Raw genomic sequence first — 27,769 nt, forward strand, 5'->3', positions numbered from 1 at the left:
GATGTGATACAGGTCAAGAAGAGTTTCTGTACTCAAATTACGTGAACAAACATTTCTGTTCAGGTAGCCATCCTATGCGTCAACATCTTGCACCGCAGAAACCCCGGAAAAAAGCACCTGGCCACCCGCCAAGGTCCTGAAACCTACCTGGCTCTCACCCTGATCTCCACCTCTGTTTTTTGGGGCGGTTTTTTTGCACACCTGGCAGTTTATCCCTGCCCCTTTTACCCTCCAACCTCCTATCACCCCTTTCCCCTCCACCTTACTTCCTCCTCCCCCCACCCACCTCTTTTTCCCTTGGCAGAACCTCCAGCAGTAGCACACTCTCAGTTTAGCTTCTGCCTCGTCTCCTGCCCCACTGCCCGTACTCTGCGGTGCCCCATTGTGCGATAACAAACAGATGTTGTGGAATTTCCTCTGAACGAACTGCCAGTGACAGGCCTGCACCCTTGTCTGGCAGTGTGAGGGGCGGGGGTGCGCACTGGCACAGTTTGGCAAAAGGGTTGGCCGATTGTTTCCTCAGTCTGTACACATGTGGAACATTTCAGTTTTTCAGCGCTGCTGCGTGCGCGCAGATGCCAGAGAAGTTAATGTAAACACTGGTGTGTGTGTGTGTGTACTTTCCTCATTCTTCCTTTTTTTGTTCATAAATTATTAAATATCTCTCACACACACACACACACACACACACACACACACACACACACACACACACACACACACACACACACACACACACACACACACACACAGTGTTGTATATTTCTATGTCTCCCTGTCTGGGTCCCTTTTAACTGACTCATTTTGTTTTCAGTCACTGACAGATTGCGACAGCTCACAATCTCTTGAACAGATCATTTTCCCCCCATCGACTTTTAATTCCCAGCGCTTTTATCCCCCCTCATATCTTTTGCACATATTCTTAACTGATATCTGCATTTAGCAAAACACTCGATTATTATTTTAGCTAGACGTTAATTGGAATTCACACCATAGTACTTGTGACATTTTGATAATCGCACTATTGACTGTTATGTCGGACAAACACTCTAGATTTTTTCCCCCTACCAAGTTGAGTGAGAAAACGAGTGGGCATGAACATGATAATTTAAACAGCGAGATTCATTCACTCACTTTTCATCCTGAGTGGAGCACGGAGTGTCACTGGAAGTTTTTTTTTCTTAAGTCAGACTAGCTAAATGATTTTTTTTGTAAATGCAACTTAGTTTTTATTTACGATATCGCCACTAATTATACATTAAATGATTTAATCACAGAAAAGAACAAATGTTCGCAGAAATTCATAAACTCTATAAGAAAAACACTTGTGAATTCCTCATCTCTTTTCTTTTTTATTGACGAGAGCTGCATATATTTATATTTAAAATATTTCTCAGTTTGACCTTATTGCACACTCCTTTATGAGCTTATTGTGTCACAACCTCTCTTTCCCTCTACACGCACTTAGCGCTCACGCAGAGGCCTGTAATCGTTCCATGGAACTAAAAGCATAAATGCGTTCACTGCATGACTAACAGTGGCAAGTTAGTAGACAAGAGGTTGCCAATCTAACTGATTTGCTCTTTTTCCTTCAAAGCTAAAACCTTTTGCAAGCTGCCTGCGATTTTTTAAATCAACTACTACTACTTTCTTTCAAATTTGGCTGTTGCGTGTGTCTGTATGTGTGCCACCAGCCTAATTTGTTGCAAGGTAACCACATGTGAGGGCTTTCAACACCCGCAGTTAAATTCCAAGGATGCAACACAACCTTCTTGCAATGCATGAGCTCGTGTACTACATAACATTAGAGAGAAATATGCATATTCATAGACCAACTCTTCACAGAAATGCCTTACTGCTGTGTATCTGCGTGAGTTGTGTGTACGATGTGTGTGTGTGTGTGTGTGTGTTTTGCGAAGGGTTACTCGGGATGAGCGCTCTCGTTTTTAAACGTCCTGGATAATGAACAGATGCTGCAAAAATTAGGAAAGAAACATCGACTCCTCCCAGCAGTGCCACTTTGGCCCGGTGAACTGGCACACTGGCGCACACACTGGGTTGTCCTCTCCGGAGCTCCTGGTGCTGCTGCTGGGGAACATTAAGGGACTTGGCACGGCTTTCCTCCGCCAGCCTGCCAGCCTCTCACTCTTTCACTCTCACCGGACTGTGGAGGAAGAGGAGGTGGTGATGGTGGTGTCGGGGGTTCGGGGAGTATTTTGATAGATGCCCTCTCCCACTGCTGGCTGGAGTCACTTTTAGATTGGCTCCTCCAGAAATCCATGCACTCTTCTTTTTATTTATTTTTTCTGCTGATGAGGCCAAAAAGAACATAGGGGCACAAAAGTGTTAACACAAAAAAGCAGAGTGGGCCTCAGAGTTTTATGTGGGAGGAGGTTTAAAGCAAATAATCCGAAACAACAGTGTCTGATTATCGGTTTGATTCCCACCAGGGACTGTCACTGCACCCATGAGTTGAGCTTCTATAAATAGAAGTATTTTTTAAATATATTGATCAATCTTCAATGATATTTATCACATAAAACAACATACTGTTATTACAGAAGAATTTACAGACTACTTGAGGATCAGTAAAAATATATGCCGTCAATATGTCCGAACTACAAAACGTGTAACGATATTTTTTTCCCTGTTACAGGTATGTTCTCGACGAAAAACTCGTCTTTTTTCAAGCTTTTCAAGGCATTATAATTTTTATATTCCACATGACGATATCTTCCTCTTTTGGGGAAGAGAGAGGTAAAAATGGCAATTTTCATAACTTAGTTTTCACAATAAAACACTCATTTTATTTTTAAATGATGTGAATCGTCGTTAGATCAATACCCAGTAAAGACGTCGAGGTTAATAAGTTGAATATATACGTTTAATTAAGAAAGTGCTGATTTTTTTTTTCTCTTTTTTGACGGAAACTGCTGTAAGTAAAAATTGCTATTTTTTTTATTGGTGCATGTTTTACACAGAACATTATTACATTCTCACATAACTTATGGTGTGTCGCATTCATCCAAACCTTAAGCATTGATATCAGCAGATTAAATTCGTGGGAACACACAGATTTGCCGAATTGACAGGAAATGATCAGCAAGTTGTTCCAGAAAAAAATACATGATTCCAACATTTCAAAGCAACATTTTAAACATCAATATAATTAAAACATTCTCCGCTCCCAAAACATCTGATTTATTTTAAAAAGCCGTGGAACAATCTGAGTTATACTTTTTGATATATTTATATAATTATTTGTTTTCTCTTCGGTGTTGATGTTGCGTACCATCACCCGCCACTCAGGTCCTGTGTGTGTCATTACAGCAGTGAGCACCCACCACATTTTGGGGAGCATATGGGTTGCAGGGCAGAGCTCCAAACCCAGCCGGGGTCGCAACGGCTGCCCCTTGCACTGTGACAGCGTGTGGACACCACACGATGATTTTTCTCCCTTTAAATAATATATACATAAATTAAAGGTGGTTAAATTGGTTTTTAGAAGTTATGTTATTCAGACTTCTCCTCTGTGATAACTTGATGTGTGTGATAGGGAGAATTTACACCTCATATATCCACCTGAATCAATTCAAACACCTGATGAATATTCATATTGCCATATTACTGAAGTGTTTAAATGTTTTCAGATGTGTTAAAGTTTGAAGAAGGGAACTTTTAGGAAAGGAAAGGGAACTGATTATACATCAGCATGAATATGTTAATGAATAGTCTTTAAAATAATATTGTTTTAACAAATATTTGGATTTTAGCTGGTGTCACGGCTGCATTGCTTCCGTTGCGTCAGGATCGCAAAGTGTGTGTGTGTGTGGGTTTTCTTTTTTTACACAATTATAAATATGAAGGCATTTGAAACAAACAGGCCTAATGCTTATGTATCAATGATGTAAAGAGTATTTAAGCGATCGAAATAATGTGATGATTAACAGAAGAGGTGTTTATGTGTTTTCCTTTTGGTGTTGGAACTTTAGACTTCTGAATGAGCGATGGAATATTCTGGTGCAAAAGAAAAGGACATACACAACGTGTTTGTTTCCTAAAAATCTAAAAAAATCACTTGCAAAATGGAGCCCTTTATGTTCTGCATGGCGTTAAGCTTCACACTGCATGGACCAAACACCAGGTGTAAGAGCTGTCCGAGGTGCTGAAAGAGACTTCTTTCTTCCTTCTTTCTGGTCAAGAAAGTGTGAAGGAGACTCCATGATGCTGTTAATTGCAGCGCTTAGCATAATTTAATCTGTATTTCGTGAGTGTGTTTGTGTGTGTGTGTGTGTGTGTGTGTGTGTGTGTGTGTGTGTGTGTGTGTACGTGTGTTCACCACGGTGTCCAGGTTCTATTCATCTTGTAGATTCTCCCTTAAGCCAAATGTCCGCAGTACATCTGTTGACGTCCTGAGATACATTCAAATCTTTCCGTGCATTTTTAAAGGCGGAGACCTTCGCCAGGCAAAAACGACGCACTGGCACCATTTTAGTCAATCTAGAAAGATGGCAACACCGATCTCTCCCTCCTGCCCTATTTTATAGGATAAAAGCCCCGAGGCTTGGAGGAACTCCTGCAGGTTGTGGCACGAGGCCCGGTCAGGCTCATAATATCCAAAAGGAGTGATGCAGGCTATGCACTTTTTTCCTTATAAATTAAAGTCATTTTAATAATAAAACGCATGTAGATGTCCAAAGACTTAAAAAGGAATCAATTTGCACAGTCTCGTTTATCGTCGTTTTATTGTACCACACAGTTTATTGAATACAAAGTTAAAAGACTTGAGTCTTTTCAAAAAATAAAGCAATAATAATATTAATAAAATAAATAAATTAAAATAACGAAAGAGCAAAAAAAAAAGATAGAACAATGGTCAGCAACACAGTGTTCCCTTCATTTCCGGACACTATTAACATTAATTAGAAAACAATACAATAAATACGTGCAATAATAATAATAATAATAATAATAATAATAATAATAATAATAATAATAATAATAATAATGATAATAGTGAAGTGTTTAGCATAGCAGATTGCAAATAGAAAATATGGAACCAAAAATTTGATTTGAAAATAAAATACAGTGCAATGGCTCACTTAGAAGAGCAACGGTAATATGTATGAATAGAAGTAGAAAATTAAATAAGAAAAAGTCCGATTCCAATGTCATTTATTTATTTATTTATTTTTATTTTTTTGTTTATTTATGTTTTTTATTTTAAAGTTGAACATTGTGGCCAGCCCATTTTCAGATTCGTGTTTATTCCTGTGTGTGTGTGTGTGTGTGTGTGTGTGTGTGTGTGTGTGTGTGTGTGTGTGTGTGTGTGTGTGTGCGCGCGCACCCGTGCGTGCAGCAACAGTGCTGATGAACATACAGTGTCCTTCTGGGCCTACTTGCCTCGCTCTGTGGCCTCGTTAGATTTTGCATAGACGCAGAAACGATTGATTTGCTGTAGAACAGATTCTTCTAAAGCAACCCAACAAGTACAGTTCTCAGGATTTTTCCCTCTGTTTTCGTCTGGATTTAATTATTTCTCAAAAAAACCCAAACAAACAATCAAACACATCTTTCCAAATGTGATGTCGTTTTGCTCGGTTATTCATGTATTTTATTAGAAAACCATCGCAAATATCAGGGTAGAGCTGTAGCCAGTGATGTAGTGGTGAATAAATTAGTGCGTAAACTTTGACTCCCAGCCATGAAAATACAGACAACCACCAATACAAAGACAAACCACAGATTAAAATTATGAACAATGTAAAATTCCATTTTCCTCATTAGTCTTGATTTGTTTGTCAAATTTCCGCTTAGAGATAGAAACATTGCGCAAAATAACACTTTGCAGGTTAGGTATACTACCTTCCACTACATCTCTGACTATAGCAAAAACATGTTTTAAGACAGAACAAATTAAAAGAACAACACTAATGACAACAAGTGGAGGATTTCCCCCAGAATGCCTAAATCCTGGCGGGTAAGCTTGTCAAAAAGTGTGCCGTGGATAGATTGTTGATTGCAAGGGGACGCACGATAGGCTTGTCGTCTAATTGTGAAAAAACGCGTTCAGTTCATCATAGACGGGGGCCCGTTCGTGGTGTATGTGCATGTCGTGGTAAGGCAGGACGTTTTCAGTATGAATACCGCTCCGGGTCCCCGAGGAGCCAAACACCAGGTTGTGGGCCCCAGCGGGTCTGGAGCCGGGCAGACCGGAGTAATGCATAGAATAGTGGTACCCCTTCTCGTTGTCGGGGGACGCAGAGCCTTGATGCTTCAGGGAAAAGTTGCCATTGATGCACAGAGGCGGACTGAGAGGCCCCTCATATTCGGGACTGTTATACTCCGGGGATCCGCTCCCGCCATACAGTGAGTCGTAAGTTGAGCAATAGCCGTGTGTCCTCAGCGGGTGCGAGTTCGAGCCCGGTTGGCAGTGGGGGCTAGACAGACGCGCGCACTGGTAAGGGTAGGAATGCATGGAGAAGGAGCCTGACCCATACCTGCCCCCCTCCTGGCACTGTTGCTCAGTGAGGAAGTTGCGGGAGTTCAGCTGGAGGCATCCAGCCACCAGGTTGGTTGTAGGCTGGGAGAGACCCTTGCACAGCGTCTGGACGTAGGACACAAGTTCAGGCCTTTTCCCAGAGCGTAATATCTCAGACAGGGCCCAGATATAGTTTTTGGCCAATCGTAACGTCTCAATTTTGGACAGTTTTTGTGTTTTGGAGTAGCAGGGCACCACTTTACGCAGATTGTCCAGAGCAGAGTTCAGGTCATGCATGCGATTGCGTTCTCTAGTATTTGCTTTCATCCGCCGCATCTTGGAGCGCTCGACCCTGGCTTGGGTCATTTTGCGTTTTTTGGGGCCCCGTTTCTTGGGCCTGTCTCCCTCCGTGTCCTCTCCGTCGTCCTCTTCTTCCACTTCGTCGTCCTCGTCGTCTTCCCCATCGTGTTCTGAGTGAGTCCGACTGCCTCCTCTTAGACCAGAGACCTCCATGCCGTCCTGGGTGTCCTGATCCTCCTCTTTGATCTTGTCGCTGTCGCTGTCTTCGGCCCAGTCGGAATATTTTTGTACGTCGGGAAGCAGCGAAGGATCACTGAAAAGCCTCGTTAACATTGTGGATCTAGAGGGGAAGGAATATATCGAAAATTAGGCCTCGGAATCACAAGACATTTTGTGTGGGCGCTGCAGATTGCGTGACAGCGAAGAAATTTCAGATACAATGGTTCCACAAAAACCCTAAATCAAACAAACAAAAAAAACTTCCTTTATCGCACTTCACAATAAAAAATTCAGATATTTGGCTTATTTTAGGATTATATAAACTCCCGAGGATGTATTATATTTAAGGTTATTGCTAAATTGTTGTTGTCCCAGAAAAAATGACAAATGCGTAAATTTGGGGAAAGAGTAAAAGTGAAAGAAAACCCTCAAATCCTTAGGCTGGGCTACAGCCAGACGGATCCCCATTTAATTCCCTGCTGTCAGTCGTATGCCCTGACGCGTCCTATCGCAGCGGGTCCCAGCGGCAGGGGCCACATTACAGGTCCCATGGGGGCCCCCACTTTCACTCCTCCTGACGCCCATATACACTCCTGGCTGCATTCCAGCACCTCTGCTCATGGCAAGCAAGGCAAAGACGATTTTATGTAATTGATTTTGTCTGATCATATATACATTTATATATATATGAGAAAAAGGGAAACGGAACACAAAAAATCCGTTTTTAAAACATATCAGATCAATGAAAATAATACTAATCATAGTAAAAGTACACAAAATACTGTCACTATCATTATAATACCTTATTATTAACCGTTAACAATTAATGACACTTGCTGACTGTAACGTCTGAAAAACGAAACGAAAACGATCAGCCTACCACTTGATTAGCAAATGCAGTCCCATCACAGAAAAAGAAACACCCAGAAACACGGTGATCTTTGACAGATTCAATAAGGCTCCACTGGCTTCCTCCCTGACACGTTCCACTTCCGAGCTATTATTATAGTGCAGCAGCAGATAGACTTGCAGCTCATGGTAAGGTAGGCTGTGGTGGTTGGTTAATTATCTCGGGGGGTGTGCCAGGGGCAAAATCTAGTTTTTAAATCTCAGGCTCAGGAGGTTTGCTCAATTAGAAGCAAAAACACAACATCGTTTAATTAACAGACCGTGCAGCTTACATGAAATAGATTTCACACATAATTCAGTATGCACGAGTGCACGATTTCAAAGCACTTTTTAGTCAGCGATAACCTTTACAGATGGAAATCGCTTGTATCGTTTTAGCCCTCGTTAAATATAAAAAAATCAAGTCGTGAAATGGCCTCTCTTGCAAAGCCTCCTGCCCCTCCACTGAAAAAGGCTCTGTTTATGGTTCAAACCATGTTTTGGCGAGATAGATTGTTGAAGATAAAACTGGACAAACAAAGATAAATCATGCCGCAGACTGCCTGTCACAGTCAATGGCGTTGTCCCACCCTTTCATTTGCTCCGAGACTGAACGTGCAAATCATCGACAAAATCATCAATAAATCTCCCATTAAGTTCGAGGACGTCCTCCATCAAGGTACCGGAGCCGATTTATAAAAACAAATCTTCCACGGAAATGTCTCACACTCATTGTCTTTTGTTTGTCAGATTCAAGGTCCAGACGCAGGAATCTCTAAATCAAATTAGTGTCCGATGTGATCTATTTACAGCCCGTGCGCTGTGATCAGGGCTGCTCCAGTCCTCGGAACCGCTCCTGTAAATGATCATAAAGCAGTGAAATCGGGATCAGGAGACGCTTGGCTTTTTGACTTGAGCGCGTTAGGCTGTCTGATTTATGATAATCCAGCTAGTTTGGGATGTTTGAAGTTGAAGGGCAAGCCGAGCAGGTGAGAGAGTGAGGAGCTATTTTGTGCAAATGCGCCCGCATTGGTATCCAACAAAAAGGCAAACACGAAAATTGCACGTTAATGCGTGACATTTTTTTTTTATTAGATTGGGTTTCAAAGCGTGCCATCACCGGCATTGTGCTTTTAATCTAGTGGATCGATCCCAACATACCAGAGCAAAGTCACTGACACTGGAGGCGACTATACATTTACATTTTTATCTGTAGAATAGACCTTTACAATAAAATGTATGTGCAATAAATGTGTTTAATTCACCTCTAACATTTATTAAAAGTTAATTCTGACAATATATCCAAACACCTGGAATTAAAATGCATTTAATTTATAGATTAAATTTCTCCTACATTTTGCACGGACACTTCAGCAACACTGATAGTTTTTTTTTTCTAAGCCTGTATTTTTTTGTTCCAACTTACCTCGGCTCGAGCTCTTCGCAGGGGATGGGAGGAGAAAAAAAAACGCTCTTTACTTTCAGACCATCTTCAGGGACCACACGAGCGAGCGAACCACCGCTCTGTATCAGAGTATAGGTGCAGGAAGCGCGCGTCTTTCTTCACTGGTGCTGACGTTAAGCGGTGCCGCTCTCCCAGCACGCGTGCCCGAATAAGTGGAGCTTGTGAACGAACGTGCGTCTTGGCTGTGTCTTTGTGTATACGTGTGAGTGACTGAGTGAGTAAGTGAGCATGTATGCATGTGTGTGTATGTGTGTGTGTGTGCGTGTGGCAATCGTGAGCTACCGGGGACGGGGTTACATACCAGCTATGGCTGTGATGCCAGCGCCCATATGGCTGGCACGTCACCGGCAAGAGCCATCACATGAGAGCCCGGTGATTGACATGCGCCCGCATTCGGAGAGATTTGCCCTCCCGGGGGAAAGAGAGACACACAGAGAGAAAGAGAGAGAGAGAGAGAGAGAGAGAGAGAAGCAGGAGGAGGTAGATGTGATGGTGGTGGTGGAGGAGGAGGAGGAGGAGGAGGGCTTCGCCATCTGTCACCGCGCTAGCGCTCACACAGCCAGAAAAAAAGGAGGAAAAACAGAAGAGAGAGGGAGAAAATAAAATGGTGGAACAACAAAACTCATCATTGTTGACCTGTGCTGCTGTTTCAAGACATGTAAGCTACTTTTTTTTAAATTCAAACCTGTGAAATTTGGTAATCCCCTGCCAAACTCACGACTCGGCGTTTAATACAATATAACGGAGAGCTGCACAAATATCCCCGCACTTACCACGAAAAAGGTGATATTAAAAGGGCTAAAGACAATTAAGTATGTGAAGTCATATCAGAAAACCCACTGATGCTAATTCCATATATTATGGTAGTCATCACACTTCAGCATCACCCATGAAGGATATACTCTTATAAAAATGTGGAATAAGTGGCAATACAGTGGGTAAACTATAACCAGCAGTCAAACAAGAGCTACTTAAAATATCTGAGCAAGCAATTAATCAATTATCTTCTCTCAAAGTCTATCCTCAAAGCCTATTATAAAATCATATCAATTAACTCTCATCAAATGAAAGGTGGGCAAACCGTGTTTATTTGTGGGGTTTACCCTCCACCACAGCTCCGGTTCAGAAGCTGAGTGGGGGAGGGAGATGAGGATGCATTATAAGTGCATTAAGACCGTGGAACAGACGGCATATTGTTTATTTATTTACCTAATTGGATCAAATTATGCTTCAATGTATTCAGAGGAACGACAACCAAAACCAACTGTGATTTGTTCTGACTCTTCTGGGCCCAACACTGGCTGCAGATGACCCACTTGCCGGAGCTTCAAATGAATTAGATTAAAACATATACCATTACATAGGCTTTAGCTGCATGCATGGTGTGCGTGTGTGAAGATCAAATGTTTACTGGTAACAGTGTCTGAATGTGTGAGGTTTGCCAGAGCTGCTGGTCATGTTTTCAGCATGCAATGCTAAGCATGGAGGGCGGGTGGGTGGGTGGGGATGTCCACAGGGGCAAGTGTCACAGAGAGAGGGAAAGAGATACAGAGACACAGTGAGAGGATGGGTGAGAGAGAGTCTGAGACCCAGGTGTGCAGACCCACTAGGGATGTTTGAAAAATGAGGAGGAAGGGGGGTGTAGCAGTAGATGACATGCTGGTTGAATCTGGCAGAGATCCTCAATATTTAGGAGGCATGTTGGCACATCAGTGGCAGAGATGCAAGAATTCCTTGCCACCAGCGCCCCGATCCCTCCAATATGTCTGATTTGCTGCATTGTGTCCACCCCAGCTCAGAGATCTCTCTATTTAGGAGGCATTAGTGGAGTTAATGTGGGAGAAATGAGCCTGATGACCACCAAGTCCAACTTGGCACAAAGACACCCATCGGGCTGAGGGAACAGGGACCTGGAGGCTGAGAAATAGCTGATAGAAGCTGATCATGTCCTTGGGTCTCGATCACCCCTACATTGCCTGCAAAGCCACAACTATGGCAGTGTTTGGGAGGTTGCGGGGTCATCCCTGGGGTTAACGCTAGTGTGGCAGCTGTGGTTAGGGAGCCGTGATGTTGCACATTCATTAATGTGTCTCTTATCCCTTATGGGAAAGAGGGAATGATAAACTGGCAGTACCTTGAACCACGGTGGTGTGATTGTGTCAGCATGTGTATTTGTGTTGAGGGACACTGAGCTTCACTGCTAGCCAAATTGGTGCCCTATCCTACCTCAGCTGGACGGTGGAGGGGGGGAGAGATGCGAGCGCTGTGGTGATGGGAGCCTGGTGCTTCCCAACAAGTCCAAAACAACCTTCAGGTCACCTTGCCAAAATAAATGCTAAATGTCAACGGCGTGGCTTTAGCCAGCACTGGGCTCAAGGCGGCTCCAATCAAGGAGAGTTTGATCTGAAATTGAAATGCCAGAGAAGAGCTTGTTTGGAATTATGATGTTTTAGAATGACTTTGCATCCGGTTTGTATGTGGATTAGCCTTAAGTAAGGACCACCTGCTGTGCTTTTACAGGCTAAACGCATGCAGTCAGATTCTAAATTAAAGCCCTCTCCCTTTAAGATCTCAAATTCTCCATCACTCGTTTCCTCCATGTTCAAATGACACATAAGAGCCTTTCAAAGTCATCAAGCCACACCTCCCTATACCGTTGTCATTCCCTCACCCCTTCCTTCTTCCCTTTTTTTACTGTCAGACGTGTGAGGTGATGACCTGCACTTCACTTGTCTTTCTGGAAGAAGTGCAAACTTCTGCTGGCACAAATATGACATACAGCTCACATGCACACACACATATACACACATACACACGGACCCTCCCACCCCCATCAGACTCCCGGACCCCATCTGCACTCTCCTCTCTCCAGTCCCCTAATTGCATATGCACAAATGCAAATGCCTATTAATTAATTACTTGACTAATTAGTGCAGTGGTATTTTAGGGCGATAAATCAAGTAGAGATGGGGCCGAGGACGGCGGGGCAGGAGGAGGGCTGCACGGAGCATCGACAATGAACCCACACCAGAGGGAGTAATCCTAATGTACAAGGCTTGTGCGCGTGTGTGTGCTGTGAAGAGAATGTGCACAGCAGAGATCCTGAAGTAAAGCACCGTTTAAAAATGCTGAAGAGACCAAAGAGGTGACTGAGGGAGGTGAGTACTTTCAGTCTGGAAGAGGAGGTGAGAAAGGTAGCCAGAGAGAGGGGAGGCGGGGGGAGAGAAGAAATTGAGGTAGGTTGAGAGATGACCTCTGCTCTGCCAACTGTGCTGTTTCCTGGCACGCGGCCAAGCTCGGATGCTCGTTGCACCTATTTTCATAAAGGAGAAGGGATCAGCTACATACTAGGACTGCTACTGATCCATATTTATGCTCACATTGTAAACCTTGTACAATAGTTCAATGAGCATAACAGTTGGCATCATTTACGCAGCGATACTGATGTGATAATTGTGGCATCTGTGATTGGGAGGTGAATAATTCTGGCAGCCATGATAAGCTGTGTATCCGTCTATGTATGTGTGTGTGTGTGTGTGTGTGTGTGTGTGTGCCTGTAGGTGTGCCAGGCCCCCACCATAGGTACCCATGGAGATCTCCGGACTGAAATATTCATTCTTGTTTGCTCGCCCAGACAGTGTGGTCCTAATTGCAGCATCAGAAAGCTCCACCTCTCCCTCTCGTCTGGCTTGGCTGCAGCAGAGATAAACCTCATCTGGGAGCAGGATGTCTCTGTAAGTACGTGTGTGTGTGTGTGTGTGTGTATTTGTACACCCGTCCTCTTTTCTAGGGTTTTTAGGTGGGTGCTTGGCTTGCTCTTTCTTCACTTACTCATTTACAAATGTTGCACACAAAGCCCCCTTTTCGAGGAGCGCTTCTCATCACAAGTCTGTCAAATTCATTCATTTGATTTGCTGCATGTCACATTTTCCCCTTGTATTTCAGCTTGTCTTCATGCCTCATTCCTTCTGCCTGTGATGGAGTTGGGTCGACTATTGATCTTTCTGTCAACATGTCTGTCTGTCGATCTGTCTGTCCACAGGGCGAATATGAGGCTCTGGAGTTTTTCATCAGTTCCCGTGCCAACCCTACCCATGCCTGGCCAAGCTGAACCATCTTGTGGGATTTTTGGCTTTTAATTATAGTAAGAGAGGATTAATTATGGCAGTGGAAACAAGGGGCCATGCATTATTGATGCTATGAGTGAAGGGCTGGAGGGGGTAGAGGGTGCTAATTAAATCACTGCCCTACTGCCATGTCCTCCTCTGTCTCTGCCTTCACCATGTCTTCCACCTGCTACATCTACAGCACCCCACCCTACTTTGCTCCTGACATCCAGGCACACGTGTATTGTTGCTCTCACATATCTACCAGTCACATCACCCTCTATTATCCTTGAGGAAACCTACATGTCAAAGTTTAAACACTGAGTTTCTCTCATTGTTGCCTCATGTCCCTTCAGCTTGTCCTTCATCCTCATAGTCCTGTCTTAGAATTTTCCTCTCTGTTTTCACTGTATCTTGATTAGACTGCCGCATCCTATTAAGAGTGATTTATTCAACTGTTTAATACCCCTCAGTGGCAACACGTTTTTAAATTTGCTTTCATCCTAAACGATCACCTCAGTTTCAGTTTCAACCCCCACTAGGAAAGTTATTTCTAGTCAACAAGGGTTGAGCCTGCTTAAGAGCCAAATGTAGCAAAAGGCTGCCATCTACTGGAATTTGTTTATAATTATATCCTTTATTATTTAATGGTGCTGAGTTGAGCTTTGAGTACTATCTGTATTTACCCATCACTTATCACAAATTGAAGTGGAATTTGCAATAAGTGAAGTGTAAATACTGTCAGGCTTTTTTCTTTGGAATTTCTTTTAGTGCTTATTTCATACTAGAGATTATGCCAAACAAAATGCTTAAGAGTTTAATATATTAAAAATATAACTGATAGGTTTGTAGCTTGAACCTATTCGCTGGAACGTTGAAGACAATATAATTACACAGCAAGCAAGACACGAAGTAGGCAAAGTTCTTCATGTTTCTCGTGCACGGGAGAGAACCGGACAAACGCCGTTCCTTCGCTTGACCCCAGTTGCTCTCATCTGCTCCCCCATAACACTGCTCTTTTATTGAAGTTACATGAATATACATAGCTTCATTAACATATGACGTCTACATACAAACAAAGAGTACCTTCCCTGTGTGTGTGTGTGTGTGTGTGTGTGTGTGTGTGTGTGTGTGTGGTCCGAGTGTGACCCCATAAATGACTTCCCTAAACCTGCTGGTCTGGAAGTCCAGCAGTTCATCTAAACAAAAGGCACTTAGCCTAAAACAGATATAGCTACGTTTATCCTACCATAAAACAATAAGAGAAGGTACGACCTCTCACATGCTCCCAGAGTGCTCTGGAATGCACACAAAGTTTGCAGACTATTAAGGATCAAACCTCTACAAATCTAAAACTAATTATAAAACTCTAAGCATATATAAGTAGATATTTCTAAGCATAAATGACAATAAACAATACAAAACCTAACAATAGCACTGTAATATAATTTGTTGATATAAAAAGCAACCTAATTTCTGGCAGGTGTGCTTTCCGCAAGTGAAAGTGATATGCAGGGTGTTGCACAAATTAATCTACAAAGTTACTTTATGTGAAAGTCCACCAAAGAGACTACAGGACACTGTGTTGTTGTATATTGTTTTGTTCCTGAATTATTATTTTTTTCTTTGCATCTGGTGTTCCTTCACTGATTCTCTTGCAGGTTTATTTGTGCGATCTTGTCCTAACAAACTCCAGGGGGGTAATTCCTTTTATGCCTGTCTGATTTCTGCCATATTTCCATGCACAGCACTCAGTGTACCACTTCAGATGATGGCTTCCACAGATGGCACCCAGTGGTTGAAGGAACCTGATTCAATCAGACAACCTGATTTGGCGTCAAACATCCACCCTGCTGAAATGGTGAGAAAAATCTGAAAACAATCCAAGTTCTGCACAAAAATAACTCATAACCCCCCCTTCCACTAGCACTAATATCTAATCAGCCAATGAGATCGCAGCAATTCAGTGCTTTAGACATTGTCAGGATGAAGTGCTTAAGTTCACACCAAGTATCAGAATGTGGGCAAAAAGTAATTTAAGTGACTTTGAGTGTTTTTTTGGTCAGAATATTGTGGAAACTGCTAATCTCCTGGGATTGTCCTGCACAACCATCTCTAGGCTTTACCGTCAAGAAAAAAGATAATATCCAGTAGCTGGCAGTTCTTTGGTGAAAATGCCTTTGATGTCTGAGGACAGATGAGAATGACCAGACTTAATCAAGCTGATGGTAAAGCATCGATCAGAGAGCATCCCTGAATGCACCACACATCAAACCTAGAAGTAGACGACCATACCAGATACCACTTCTGTCAGCTAAGAACACAAAAACTGAGGGTCCAATTCATATAGGTTCACCAAAATTGGACAATAGAAGATGTGAAAAATTTTCCCTTCATTTCTGCTGTGACATTAGGGTGGTCGGGTCAGAATTTGTCAGAATCATGTAAACATGAGGCAAAATCTATGAGCAATGTTTTCAAAGAATTAAGGTCATTCTGAAGGCACAAGGGGATAGAGCCAAGTACCAGAAAGGTGTACCTAATAAAGTGACCAAGGAGTGTATGCATATATACATAAAAACAAATGAATAGAAGTAAAGCCTTCAAGACGAAAGTCGTTTAAGAACTTGTAATTACACTAGTAGAACAGTAGATGGTACACAAGCATCTTTAGTCAACACAATGCAACATAATGTCACCACAGTTGGTGCTGATACTGCTGGGAAGGGCAGCTTTCCCAGGTGTATCCGACTGTGGTTTTTTATATGAACAGAGCGTGTTTATTGTGCGATGGTATGTTATATAACTGGATGAGTGAGGAGTCAAGTGAGGTGCTGACTGATACACAGTATCTCTCTGTGCCCCTCAACTGAGATACCACCTGCTATTATGTTATAAAGCCTCTCTGTCATCCAGACTAATGGAATACTTCACCTTTCACAGTGATTTTTCTCCCTGAAATCCCCTGTGAATGTGCGGGTTTATTACTACTACAGGACCCAGCAGGTAGAGAGAATTATGCTAGCCTCAAAGAGACGGGTTAATCTGTTATATTGTTGCTTTTTTACCAACACAGTTCCTTGTTCCCTTTTGTTTTTGACACGACTTCATTGAGATAACCAGAATGCATTTCGTGCTTGAAATGGTTGGGGTATCTTCTGCAGGGGGTCTAATGCACCTGTGAATTAGTTTCATAACAGGAAGGCTTTTGTCAGATGGCACAAGATGCTCTGTTTAGGAGCAGATAGAATTGCAGACCTTTTATCTGGGTTGGAGTGTCTCCACTGTGAGTACTTGTGTGCGTGAGTTTACAGTACACATGCCACACATTCTGTACAGGTTGTCCCTGCTGTCTGCTGGAGTTATTATAAAGCTCGCTGTTCTAAAGCAGCTAGTAAGATCTATCTTCAGAAGGTTTTTCCTGTGGTTTTGCCAAAACAGTGATTTAATGACAAGGCGGAAGCTAAATGAATAAACACTGTGAAGTGCAATAAAAATAGAGCTAGAGACATGCGAGTCTGCATATCGATGAGTTTAGACAGTGTCTGTAAATACACGCAGCAGCATCATGAGTAGAGCAAGTGACATAACTGATTTAATTAGAGCTACAAATAAATACTGACTTCCCCGGAGATATTCACTACAGGTAGGCCGGCACTAGTGTAACAGTGCACAAATTAAAAAATTAGATAGCTTAGTATCAGAGCATTAAAACATTTTTTCCCCTTTGAAGTAGTTTTATTTGTTAATCCCTTCATGCACAAATGAGTTCTGTAGAATATCTGTTTGCTTTCCAATTAGAGCAATTTGTTCTACTTGTCAGTGTGTCGGCAATGTGGAGTAATGTCGTTAATATGACAGGCGGTCGGGGGATTTTACAATGCCTGGCTGCTCTGATTTGAAAGCTTACCTGACAATTTGTCTCTGTAGTAATCCATACAACCAAAGCGGGAGGATGCTCCTGATTAGCATGTAATGTTTGAATACATTTTCCCTGTATAATGCACTGAAATAGTCAGCCTTGCGTATACAAATAAACTTGCCTTGCCTTGCGTATTCTACTGAACCAAACGGTTTCATCTTTTAACATAATTTCAGCTGCTTTCGTGGAACTGTACACAATGAGCTGGCAGAACAGAGCAGCAGCCAGTAACAGCAACATTAAATACTGTTAGATTTTCCTAGAAATAGAAGGAGTCGACTGAATTTAGAAAAAAAAAATCTGATTTACTAGTGCCCTAAATCTGATTTACTGGTGCTCTAATGTAATTTAGCTGGTATGTGCTTTGCATCATGTGCAGCATAATGATGGTGAATCTTCAGTAAAATATGAAATCATTTAGTTAGAGTGTTTAAAATGTGCTTTTATTATGAAGTATGAATTTTAAAGGGTTATTTTAAGTATCAATAACAGCACACTCTTTTCTGACCAGTTTTAATGATCGTTTATTATCATTTATTTTAAATCTCTTTTTTTATCGTATTTTACTTGATTTATAAACACTTTCTTTTTATTTGCTGCTCCTTTCTTCTCTAAATCCTGTCTTATTTTGCCCGAGAATTGTGATTGCTTTTCGAAGAACTACAGCGTTATCTGTAATTGAAGTTTCAGATCCCAGATGATCATCCTGTTTATGTTTACTGTGCCAGCGTCACACTTGCTCATTCAGTCTGTGTGTTTTCTTTTTCTCTGTTTTTATTTATTCACTTTTACAAAAAACCCTCCAAGAACCAGAAATTTATTTTATTCCACTGTGGAGAACACAAGTGTGAGATCTCTACATCAAGCACCATTTACGCAATCTATATGACGTCTACTGTATTGTCAGTGGATATCCTGGGTTTTCTGATTTGTGGAATTTGGACTAACAGAGCACTTTCTTTTCAAAATGACAGAAATTGCAACTTTCATATTTTATGGCCAGAAGGGATGTTTAGTAATGAATTTTCATTCAGATATTATGATGCTAAAAATCAAATTGTCTGCAATTTGATAGTTTTAACTTAGTATTTCAGAAATGTATAGGAATTTTTACTCCTTCCAAAACAAAAAACTCACATTTTCAATTTATGTCCATACTTCAGGTAAAAGAGGACTGTGGAGGAAGTCATTATAGCAGGAAGGACATGGTTAATTTAGAGGTGGTATGTTATAGAAGAATTGTGTAATGTAAGGTTCTGATGCTTTTAAGCATTAGGATTTCTAAAAGGGAAAAAACAATATTTTTTTAATTCACAGTCATGCACATCATCTATCCTACTGAATATCCTGTTAATTTATATAATAAATAAACTATACGATAAAAGGGCATTAAACTATACCCCTACTGAAACTGGGTTGTTTTTCATGATGAAACCTGAAAACAGGATACTGATCTGATTACATCAAAAAGAAAATAGGTAACCAGGTTTTAGAAAAAAAAAAGTCAGATTGCACAAACCAGAGAATGGTGCTCATCTCTAAAGGTAGCATTAAAACCTAAAACACTGAAAACATTGTTCAGCATGACTCAGTTATAGCAAATCTGTCTCCACGACTGAGTTTATACAGATTCTCCAGTATTAGGCAGCCCATCAAAGTCATAAATTATCAATTATCAATCAATTAAAATCAATTATCTTGATGTCTCTGATGAGGGGGAAAGAATAAAGTTCTCTGGAAGGTGAGACCTCTCTTAAACAGAGAGGCTGCCTGAATCTGCCCAAACGAATTCCTGTGACATGTTTCTAGCAACCACAATGCTAAAATTATTTAAAAAAAAATCTAAATATCAAAACAATTCTTTCTTAGATGAAAACAATGTTGAAGACAAACATACATATCAGCTTTGGTGCTTTTTGGTGCAATTTTTTTTTTAGCTTTATCTACTGACTGTGACATAGCGCAGTTGCAGATTTCCATCTTAGCCAGCTTCACTGTCAAGCAGGTCTCTTCAGCTACTAGTGCTAGCAGAGCTTTAAGTTCTTTCTGGGTTTATCACTTATCTTAAAATGGGTTTAAAATTTTTTGACAAAAAGATGAGCTAAGTCCTGTTTGCACTTGTCAACACTCATGATAAACAGATCCTTATTCTGAGTCAGCTTGGCAGATTTAATTCCTGTGAAGTGGGCAGCATGCTGGAATTTGCATCTGATTACAGCATTGATATAGTTTCTTCTCTCAAACCTGCCTCCCAACAGAACCCTGCAAAGAAACCTGTTACAGAGTTTCAGTAGGATTTAAAAATAGGCCACAAAATGGTCTGCACTGATATGTATTTATATTCAAATACCTAAGGAATATATTTAGTTTAGTCCAGATCCCGAATGCACCATCAGTATGAGAAGAGGGAAATGAGTGGTTTATTGAGTGATGCATGAACTCCATCTTTTGATACTTTGATATGTTTGTAGTATAAGCAAAAAGGGAGAATGACCTTAAACTTGTCACTTGTATTTTCTGTCTCTGTTTGATTAGGTTCAAATTATAAATGAGGCGTTAAATTACAGTGTTAGGTTTAGGTGCCGGTACCACTTCATTATGCTTGGGGGAAGCTTATAGTTTGACTATAAGTTGCTTCTAGTTTGAGGAAACAAAGTTGGAAACAAATTCCTTACATATGCTGTCCCAAAGGAATAGTGTGAAAAGCAGATGTGATGTTTTTCCTCTTTTTTTTCTTTCTTTACTAGCTTTAGCTTGATGGTATTTTTAGCTGTACGCAGCAGCGGCAGTTCCCCTTTCTTTTTAAATTGGGCAAAATTGCTCAGAACTATAAACAGTGTGGGAAATTAGTCTTACAAAACAACAGAAAACAAACAAACCTCTGAACGTGATCATCAGCCTCAAGTGTAGCTTACAACACAGGCTCACGACTCTTTGGATTATTGAAGTAAAAGTCATAATCCTACTTAGGTAATGGTGAAGAATTTTTAGTGGAGAAATGGATTAAGCTGCAAATTAAAACCTGAGTTCAGTAGATTACATGGATATTTGTTTGAAGTAAGATGCACCATTGGTCATGTCCATGCTGTCATCCAGTGCAAGTAGGCATTGGGTGGGACTCTTACACTAGAAGTAGGAGGACATATTTTAAGAGGGCCTTGTGCTATCTCATGCCCCATCAATGACAGACATTTGGTACTCAGTTACAGTAGCTGGACTTCTTTAAAGGTTGTGCCTCTTTTACCTATCTTTTAACTCTTTTTAGCAGTGTAGCATGAGAAAAAGGAGGATGTAAATGAAGTGAAACAAAACATTTAAAACGACTTCACTTGTAGGTTTTCAGGCACTGCACAAAAGAGAGGCCTCTTTGTCTTGCTGTTACTAATGGTACTGATCTGACAGAGGCTAATTAGAGCTTTCCTGTAATGGCCGTATTATAGTTCTGAGGAATGCCTGCAAAGCATTCCTTCATATTTGTACAGAGACCAAGTTGAGTCCCAAATCTGTGTCTTATTTGCTATGACGAGAACAAAGGCACTGAAGTGCACCTGTATTTATTACATTTGGTCAAATGTGCCTTTCAAGCTCTAGTAAACCTCCCTGATATATAAAGTATGCTTCATGTCACTCTGCAATGGGGCTATCTTTTAAGCATAAAGAAAAATCTCTGTTTGATCATTGCCTCATTGTCGATTTGAACTACTCAATCTCTGGATTCATTAAAAGTTGGAATCTGTACCTTGTAGTAAACTAGACATTTACACAGACCCTTTTACACAGTCTTTATAAAATAAATAAATAAATACAATTGTGCAATCCCCCTGAACACACTACAAGTTATGCAACCACTCTGGAACAAAATCAAATAGCAGTGCATTACTGAAATTTCTTTAGAAGCACTCAGCAACATCTGAGACAATCTGTATGTACTCAATTTTTTCATAAACCTCAAATCGCGACCTTTTGGGACTTCATGTAGCAGATGAAGATAATAATCCACTAATGAGTTGCATCTTGCAGGCATGTGGAGGTGGTGCTTTGCTTTGAACAGAAGTGGCTTTGTAGCAGGGTCCAACACTCAGGCAAACCCTTGAAAATGCAATATGCATTCTGGCAAGTTCATTTTGTTCTTACCAGCAGGATAAACACTCAGTTTACTCTTTTTCTTTCAGACTCTGTAGATGCAGTCCCCAAATGCCATATATACCTTGACCTTCTTTGTTATGGCCACAAAGTCCCTCCAGCCCCTTGTGCACTTCCTATTCCTCCTCCACTATCACCAACACTATAGCTGACTCCTTCATTCCAGCCTATGCCAAAGCCCAACTCTGTCCTGAGGCCAAATCCACTCCTCTCCACTGTCCAAATCCCTCTGCCATGTGAGTGAAATAACAGCAAGGCCCTGAAAATAACACTGACGCTGTCCTCTTTTCCCTGTATGTCACCACAATGTCTTCCCCCTCTCTCATTCTCACTTGTATCTTCTCCATGTTTGTCATCTAAAGATCACTATGTCCCATTCACTCTAAATCATACAAGCCAAGGTTGTGATAAGTTTTATCTTATTTGGCATACATTTACTTGTTTTTTTCACTGAGATCCAATCAAGCTTTTGACAGAAGGACATCCTGAGTATTTCTCTCTGACAATCGTGGTACTTTCCCTGACTGCTATCAGTCATATGGTCATAGCATTACATACAACACCGCCTGTAAATCCAGTAATGTCGGTGGCATCGGCTTAGCAGCAGGATCCCTCTGTACATTCCTCCTGCATACGGCACGTATCACTCTCCTCTTGTTTATCTCTCCTTGCACTCCCTGCCACCCTCATCTCCCATCATAAATCTCTCACATATAGAGGCCAAAAGAGGCTCAGCTGATGTGATGAGATTACTATTTTTTTCTGATTACAAATCAACTTCAGCTTAAATAGGTAGAAAAAAGCGTTGCCCACCCTCCACCCCTTGTCACGTCTTCTTTTCCCTCCTCCCCATTTACTGTGACTCCTCCCTCTCCCTGAATATCTCCACCTTCTTTTGGTCACTGGCCCCTCCCCTCCACTCTCTATCCACCCACTTCGCTCCCTCACAGCCAGATCTAAGGACATGCCTCATTCACTCCTGCTGCACAGGTTTAAAGGGACTGCAAACAGGGAAAGAGTGAAACCCAGAGAGGTGTAGGGGGATTTTAGCAGCTGCAGGAGAGCAAAAGAGGTGAAAAAAAGTCTTTTCACTTTTTCTAAGAGAGGTAGAAATAGAGAGAGATTGTGAAGGAGTGAAGCAAGAGAAAGAAGAAAAGTCTTCAGGACTGGGACTACCCAGGAGTGGGAGGTTCCTCTTGGAGGTTATAGAGATTTCCAGCTGCTTCCTCTCCTCTCTGCTGGGAGTCAGACCTCCAGGATCCAGAGCCATGGAGCCCTCTGTGTCACCCGAGGTCGAGGGGGAGCCCAAGGAGAGGAAGAAGATCCAGTTTGCTGTGCCAGCCAATGCACCCACCAACCTGGATCCACGGCAAGTGGAGATGGTGAGCAGGCGCTGGTCAGGTTACTGTATGGCCCATAAGGACAAGTTCTGTTTGTGTTTCTGAATATTCACTATTGGAGTTTAACAGATGAATTTCTCTTTGGTAGTTTCCCATCCAAATACCATTCCCTCATACAAATACAGAGGCCACATTGTTTGTTGGATTCTGTACATGCAATGGCAAAATTTCTCTCTTCACAGCATCTTCTCTCTGCAAGTTTTCTCTCTGCTTTGTGTCACTTTGACAGCTTTGCAATAGAAAGATAAATTTGATTGCTGTGTTAGACACTGTTGAGAAATTTTGATGACATTTCCCTCTCTTCGTTTTGGTTTCCTCTTGAGATTAGTGCCTTGTTGCTGCCTCATGTCATCCTGACCTGTTTAAAACTGTGACATTGATACAAAAGTCATTATCTTCTGTTTCACGCCAGCTTTGCTCCTTCTGTGACATTTTGTTTGTAAAAAACATATTTTAGTCCTTGGCTGTTTGGCACCTTCTCTGACCTTTGAGATAAGCTTTTGCTAGTAATATCCTTTAGTCCTCTTTTACCACAGCGCTATCTTATCACCGACTCAGCAATGCCTGCATTTTTCTGTGGAAGTTTTTATGCTCATTTTTCATGGGACAACTGAGATCTCTCCTTTTGGCGCTAATGTCGGTGGCTCTTATTTTAGATCTGGGATAAGTGGGCCAAAGTAGAAACTGTTTAGTATCTTAGAATGATCGAGGACAGCGACTCATTTCTCATGAGGGCTTGATGAGAGAAAGGTTGGGAGGACAAGTGTGAGATGTTCTATATGAAGGAAGGGAAAGAGACAAAGATACAAAGCCTGATCTTTACCTGTCTGGGGTCAGCTCCCATAGTGTCTGCCCCTGTTTCACTGCTTGCAAAATAGAGGCTTTTAATAAAGAACAGTGATCTCTGATAACACTTTGTCATTACCCTGGCTGATTGCACTTAACTTTCACGAGTTTATTTGGAGATTGTGCTGAATTTCCTCCATGTTATTTGTCTTATCTCATGTTCTCATGTATCTCTGCTACAGGATACATTTTTAAAATGGAAAATTTTCACAGCACTTCATAAGACTTTTACTTAAAAATAAATATAAACACGTGCTGTCCTCCTTCCCCTCTAATTCTCTTTCTCCCTTATGCCCTGCCACCATGCTATGATCCTTATCACCTCTTCCAAGAAACCACAGGATACCAATCTGGCATATGTGGGCTACGCCCTCATTTAAAAAAAAAAAAAATCCTTATTTTATTGCTCAATATTCAAAGTACAATCACGTATTTTTAGGGTTATTTGCTGGCTTTATTCTCCCAGCCAGACCCTGGGCTTCACCTTCAAATAGGGAATGTGGGTGGGCTGAATTTGTAACTCTTAAACTAAGTAATAGTTAACTAGTGATCTGCAAATTTTCTAACATGTTAATCTAATTATTATTATTAGAACTACTTAAGTACCAAGATTTTCAGCATTATGCCATTTGTGCATCAGCAACATAAAACCTTTTTGATGCTTTAGTGCCACTGATATGGATTCTGTTTCAAACAAGTTGGTTAGAAGTGCTGCTAGCTGACTTGTACATTTTTTGTAAATGACAAATTAGTGCAATGAAATCTTGAACCAGTTCTGGCAAGGCCAAAGAGCGGACTAGTGGGTAGAAAGTGTTGTGTGATGTGGAATAAATTCTCAAATGGCTTTCCCCATACAACCGTTTCAGAGGCATAGAATTAGAAAGCCTGGGGTCGGTGGTTTTATTTACTGTGCATGCAAATGGATGGATGCTGATAGTTAGAACAAGGAAGCAAATGAGCTGGTGGGGAGTATGAGAAACAGAGAGGGCATTCAGGAGAGAATGCGTGTTTATGTGTGTTTAAAAGCAGATAGCATCTACCAGTGGTGGATGGGATTCTCCAGGGACATGTGGGTGGGCAGGGGTAACAGTTAACGACACTCGTTTAATTCCCTTCCCCTCCCATAACAATTACTGTCGCCCACTAGTCCGACTTTGCTAATGAGTTGCAATACTATTCTTTGGAACTTGTTACACAACCGGTAACATCTTACTGTTTGTTGCAATGGCATTTAAACCCCAAAACCACTATTGACTGAACTGCCTTGTTACTATGGTGACAAGCTGTCCAACTATGTCATTGAAAGCACCCCCACAGTTGGCATCTAAAAGGTCAACTTTAATGGATAGTTCTGTATATGTGATAGGTTGTTTACATAGGTAGAATTTCATTTTTTGGAGGTAAATGTGTGTGAATGCTCTTTGGTGACGGTTCCAAGCCTCCCACGCATGGAAATGTTACACATTTTGGGAGAATATAGCAGGTTTTGGAAATCCTTTAAAGGTGTAAGATGATTTTTTTTTGAACATTTCTCACCTGCTTGTTTACTCCAGAGGAATGTTTTTGCATCTGCAAGAGCCATTATAAATAGAAGTCAAATAACACTAACATAAAACCGTCCCTAGTTGACCCAGTTTGCATGCAGATTGTCTTGGTTTTATTTTGTCACATTTTCAGACACTAATTAGTTGTTTCTTCTTCAGTATGTTGAAGGTTCATGAAATTTTGTTTGTGGCACTGCACTGAAAAATTATTTTATTGATATAAACGTTTAACCTGTATTTTTCAGATCACTCAGATAAATTAAGTCATTTCTATGTGTCATCCAGACTTTCTAATTCCACCCCTTCCATCTTTAACCTCCTGACATTGATACTCAGTGCTGGTGCTACCATCACCAGTTCTGCTTTGGTATCTTTTTGGAACTACCCTATTGCATCCATTGGAGTGTGACTGTGGGAATGCTAGGATAAAACCTTTTAAGCATAGGAAAAGGTGCTTTTATTAATGCGTGTGTGTGAAAGGGTGAGAAAGAGTGCTATATAAGAACCAGTCCATTTTACTGTTGGACTGATTTGAGAATCAAACATTATGTACTGCAGAAGTTGGGAAGAAAATCCTGGGGGGCAGAATCTTTGAATCTACATGTGTTGGATTTTAATGTGATTGAATACCATAAAAATATATTTGTGTATTGAGGACACATTAAAAGCATAAGCACAGTCTTAGGTTTGAATCTAGACTGTGTGGTGTTTGCATGTTCTCCTCTTGTTTGTGTGTGTTATCTCTAGGTACTCCACCTTCCTCCCACATTTCAATCTAAATACATCTGCAGGCTGCTTCTGCAAATGATTACTTAATTTCTCATGGTAGCTCCTCACTTTAGCCCCAGCAGTTTTGTGGTGTTGCGCTGGTACCAGCTTTTGGGGCCAGTCTTTTTTTTAATGTTAATCAACGGATCTCAATCTGTTCTAGATTACGTACCAGCACCACATCGGAAAACAGGCACGATCTCCTTTATATGCTCTAAAAATACACAACTTTTAAAAGTCATTATTTTAGAATATTCTTCACATTAAGCGGTCAGGATTGACCCTGAAACATAACAGAGAGAGCACATGGCTGTGTTTACCATCACTAATGCCACTCCACAAAGGCACCAATCCTCCGTGCTTTGTAAATGATGTAAGGTAATGTGCATAATGGACAGAGATTAACGTCATGGCACAGCATCACTGATTCCCTTCAAGTCTGCCTCTCTGCCGCCTCAACAAGCAGATACATATCTCTGTGCTCTCCTCTTTCTTCACTCAGCCTGGTCCTGTTAGCTCATGCTGACCAGTTGAAGTGACAACATGAAAGGGAATAACAAAGGCCTGGAAAGGGCATTTGGCGAAAGGCTTCTAACAGTAATCCAGTCCATATTAATCTATATTAAACGTCAAGGGTGTTATTGAGGGCATGATTTTCACTCACAGTTACCTGATGATGATCTTCATACAATTCCTCATCCTCCCTAGCAAAGCCAACACCTATCGGCCCTCCAGTCCTCCCCTCATTCTTCCCAGTCCACTCTCTGGGTTAAACATCAAACAGTGACCTTTGGTGCAGTGAGTGTTTGCTGTCTAGGGGACTGTCAACATGCGCTCCCAGAAAGAACATCTTGCTGGATGCCACAAAGCATGCTGGGACTGGACAAGAGGGTGCAGTGATCTTTCCCTGCATGTGGAAAGCCAGGAATGCCACTGTGTTGGTTTTACTCACTCTTCCCAGTGACGCAGGCTGGTTCCTCTCCAGGCTGCCTGCCCGAAGCAATTTAATGATATTTGTGGTGGCAAAAAACTAATTGGTTAAGAAATTATTTTGAAAAGAAAAAAGAAAGATGAATTGCTTTGCTGAAACCACACATTATAATTGCAGTGTGGACACAATCAATGGGCTTCTGTCTACTAGGGGTTACGTATGTATGTGTTCCTCCCTGTTTTTGACAGTTGGGGCATTTTGAGTAGTTAATGACTCTGGAGGCCAACATATTATTCATGGCCTCTATCTGTTTATAGCAGTTTTATCCAAATTTTTATTTAATTATTTCTGCTTTTTCTGCTTTTTTTTTTTTCCAAACAAAAACATAAAAAAGCAAAACAGTACAGCTTCTGTGTAAGAAAGCCATTACTGTGTTATTCTGAAAATCATGCTCTCTTAATGATGATATAACCCAAACAATTTATCACCTCCTCTTGGCTCCTGTGCTGTAGACCTGTGTAATGTGCAAACACTTAAAAAGTGTAAATATTGACTATGGGTAGAGTGATTTGCCACCTGATTACACAGTACATAGTGAGTTCAAAATATGCCATAATGCCCTCGGCAGCTCATGCATGTAAAACTCATAATGGAAGTTGCATGCTTGTAGTATTGCGGCACACTCCCTTAGACTTTCAACATTTTGGTCGATAAATCCCCCACTGTCTGCCAGTGCCATGTTCCAATCCAGTCACT

The 27,769-nt window shown here is 41.3% G+C and overlaps 2 protein-coding genes across 7 annotated transcripts in view; one reads left to right on the forward strand and one right to left on the reverse strand.

Moving 5' to 3' along the window:
• ppp1r1b (protein phosphatase 1, regulatory (inhibitor) subunit 1B) overlaps window positions 1–27,769 on the forward strand; it is a 62,903-nt gene that overhangs the window by 18,863 nt on the left and 16,271 nt on the right. The window contains exons 2-4 of one of the 4 annotated variants that reach the window (XM_085454763.1): window positions 12,914–13,087; window positions 13,396–13,497; window positions 15,208–15,320. In XM_085454763.1, the coding sequence (XP_085310889.1) occupies window positions 15,228–15,320 (93 nt within the window). In that variant the 5' untranslated portion in view covers window positions 12,914–13,087; window positions 13,396–13,497; window positions 15,208–15,227. Of the gene's footprint in view, window positions 1–12,913; window positions 13,088–13,395; window positions 13,498–15,207; window positions 15,321–22,455; window positions 22,907–27,769 lie in introns of those variants that run through there. The other 3 variants (XM_085454764.1, XM_085454761.1, XM_085454762.1) reach the window with 3 other exon arrangements.
• Window positions 4,727–9,760, reverse strand: LOC146711771 (neurogenic differentiation factor 2-like). Of its 3 annotated transcripts, XM_085454757.1 has the most exons (3): window positions 9,315–9,760; window positions 8,479–8,744; window positions 4,727–7,121 (listed from the first exon to the last, which is right to left on the reverse strand). In XM_085454757.1, the coding sequence occupies exons 2-3, from the start codon at window positions 8,484–8,486 to the stop codon at window positions 6,050–6,052; spliced, it is 1,080 nt and encodes a 359-aa protein (XP_085310883.1). In that variant the 5' UTR covers window positions 8,487–8,744; window positions 9,315–9,760; the 3' UTR covers window positions 4,727–6,049. The 3 variants fall into 3 exon arrangements, with proteins under 3 accessions (XP_085310883.1, XP_085310885.1, XP_085310886.1); XM_085454759.1 differs by lacking the exon at window positions 8,479–8,744 and having other exon boundaries at window positions 9,315–9,759; XM_085454760.1 differs by lacking the exons at window positions 8,479–8,744; window positions 9,315–9,760 and adding an exon at window positions 7,881–8,472.

This window comes from Copadichromis virginalis, linkage group LG4, assembly GCF_057382275.1.
Source record: "Copadichromis virginalis isolate Kocher_CV1m ecotype Utaka linkage group LG4, C_Virginalis_male_GT1.1, whole genome shotgun sequence".
Lineage (NCBI taxonomy): Eukaryota > Metazoa > Chordata > Actinopteri > Cichliformes > Cichlidae > Copadichromis > Copadichromis virginalis.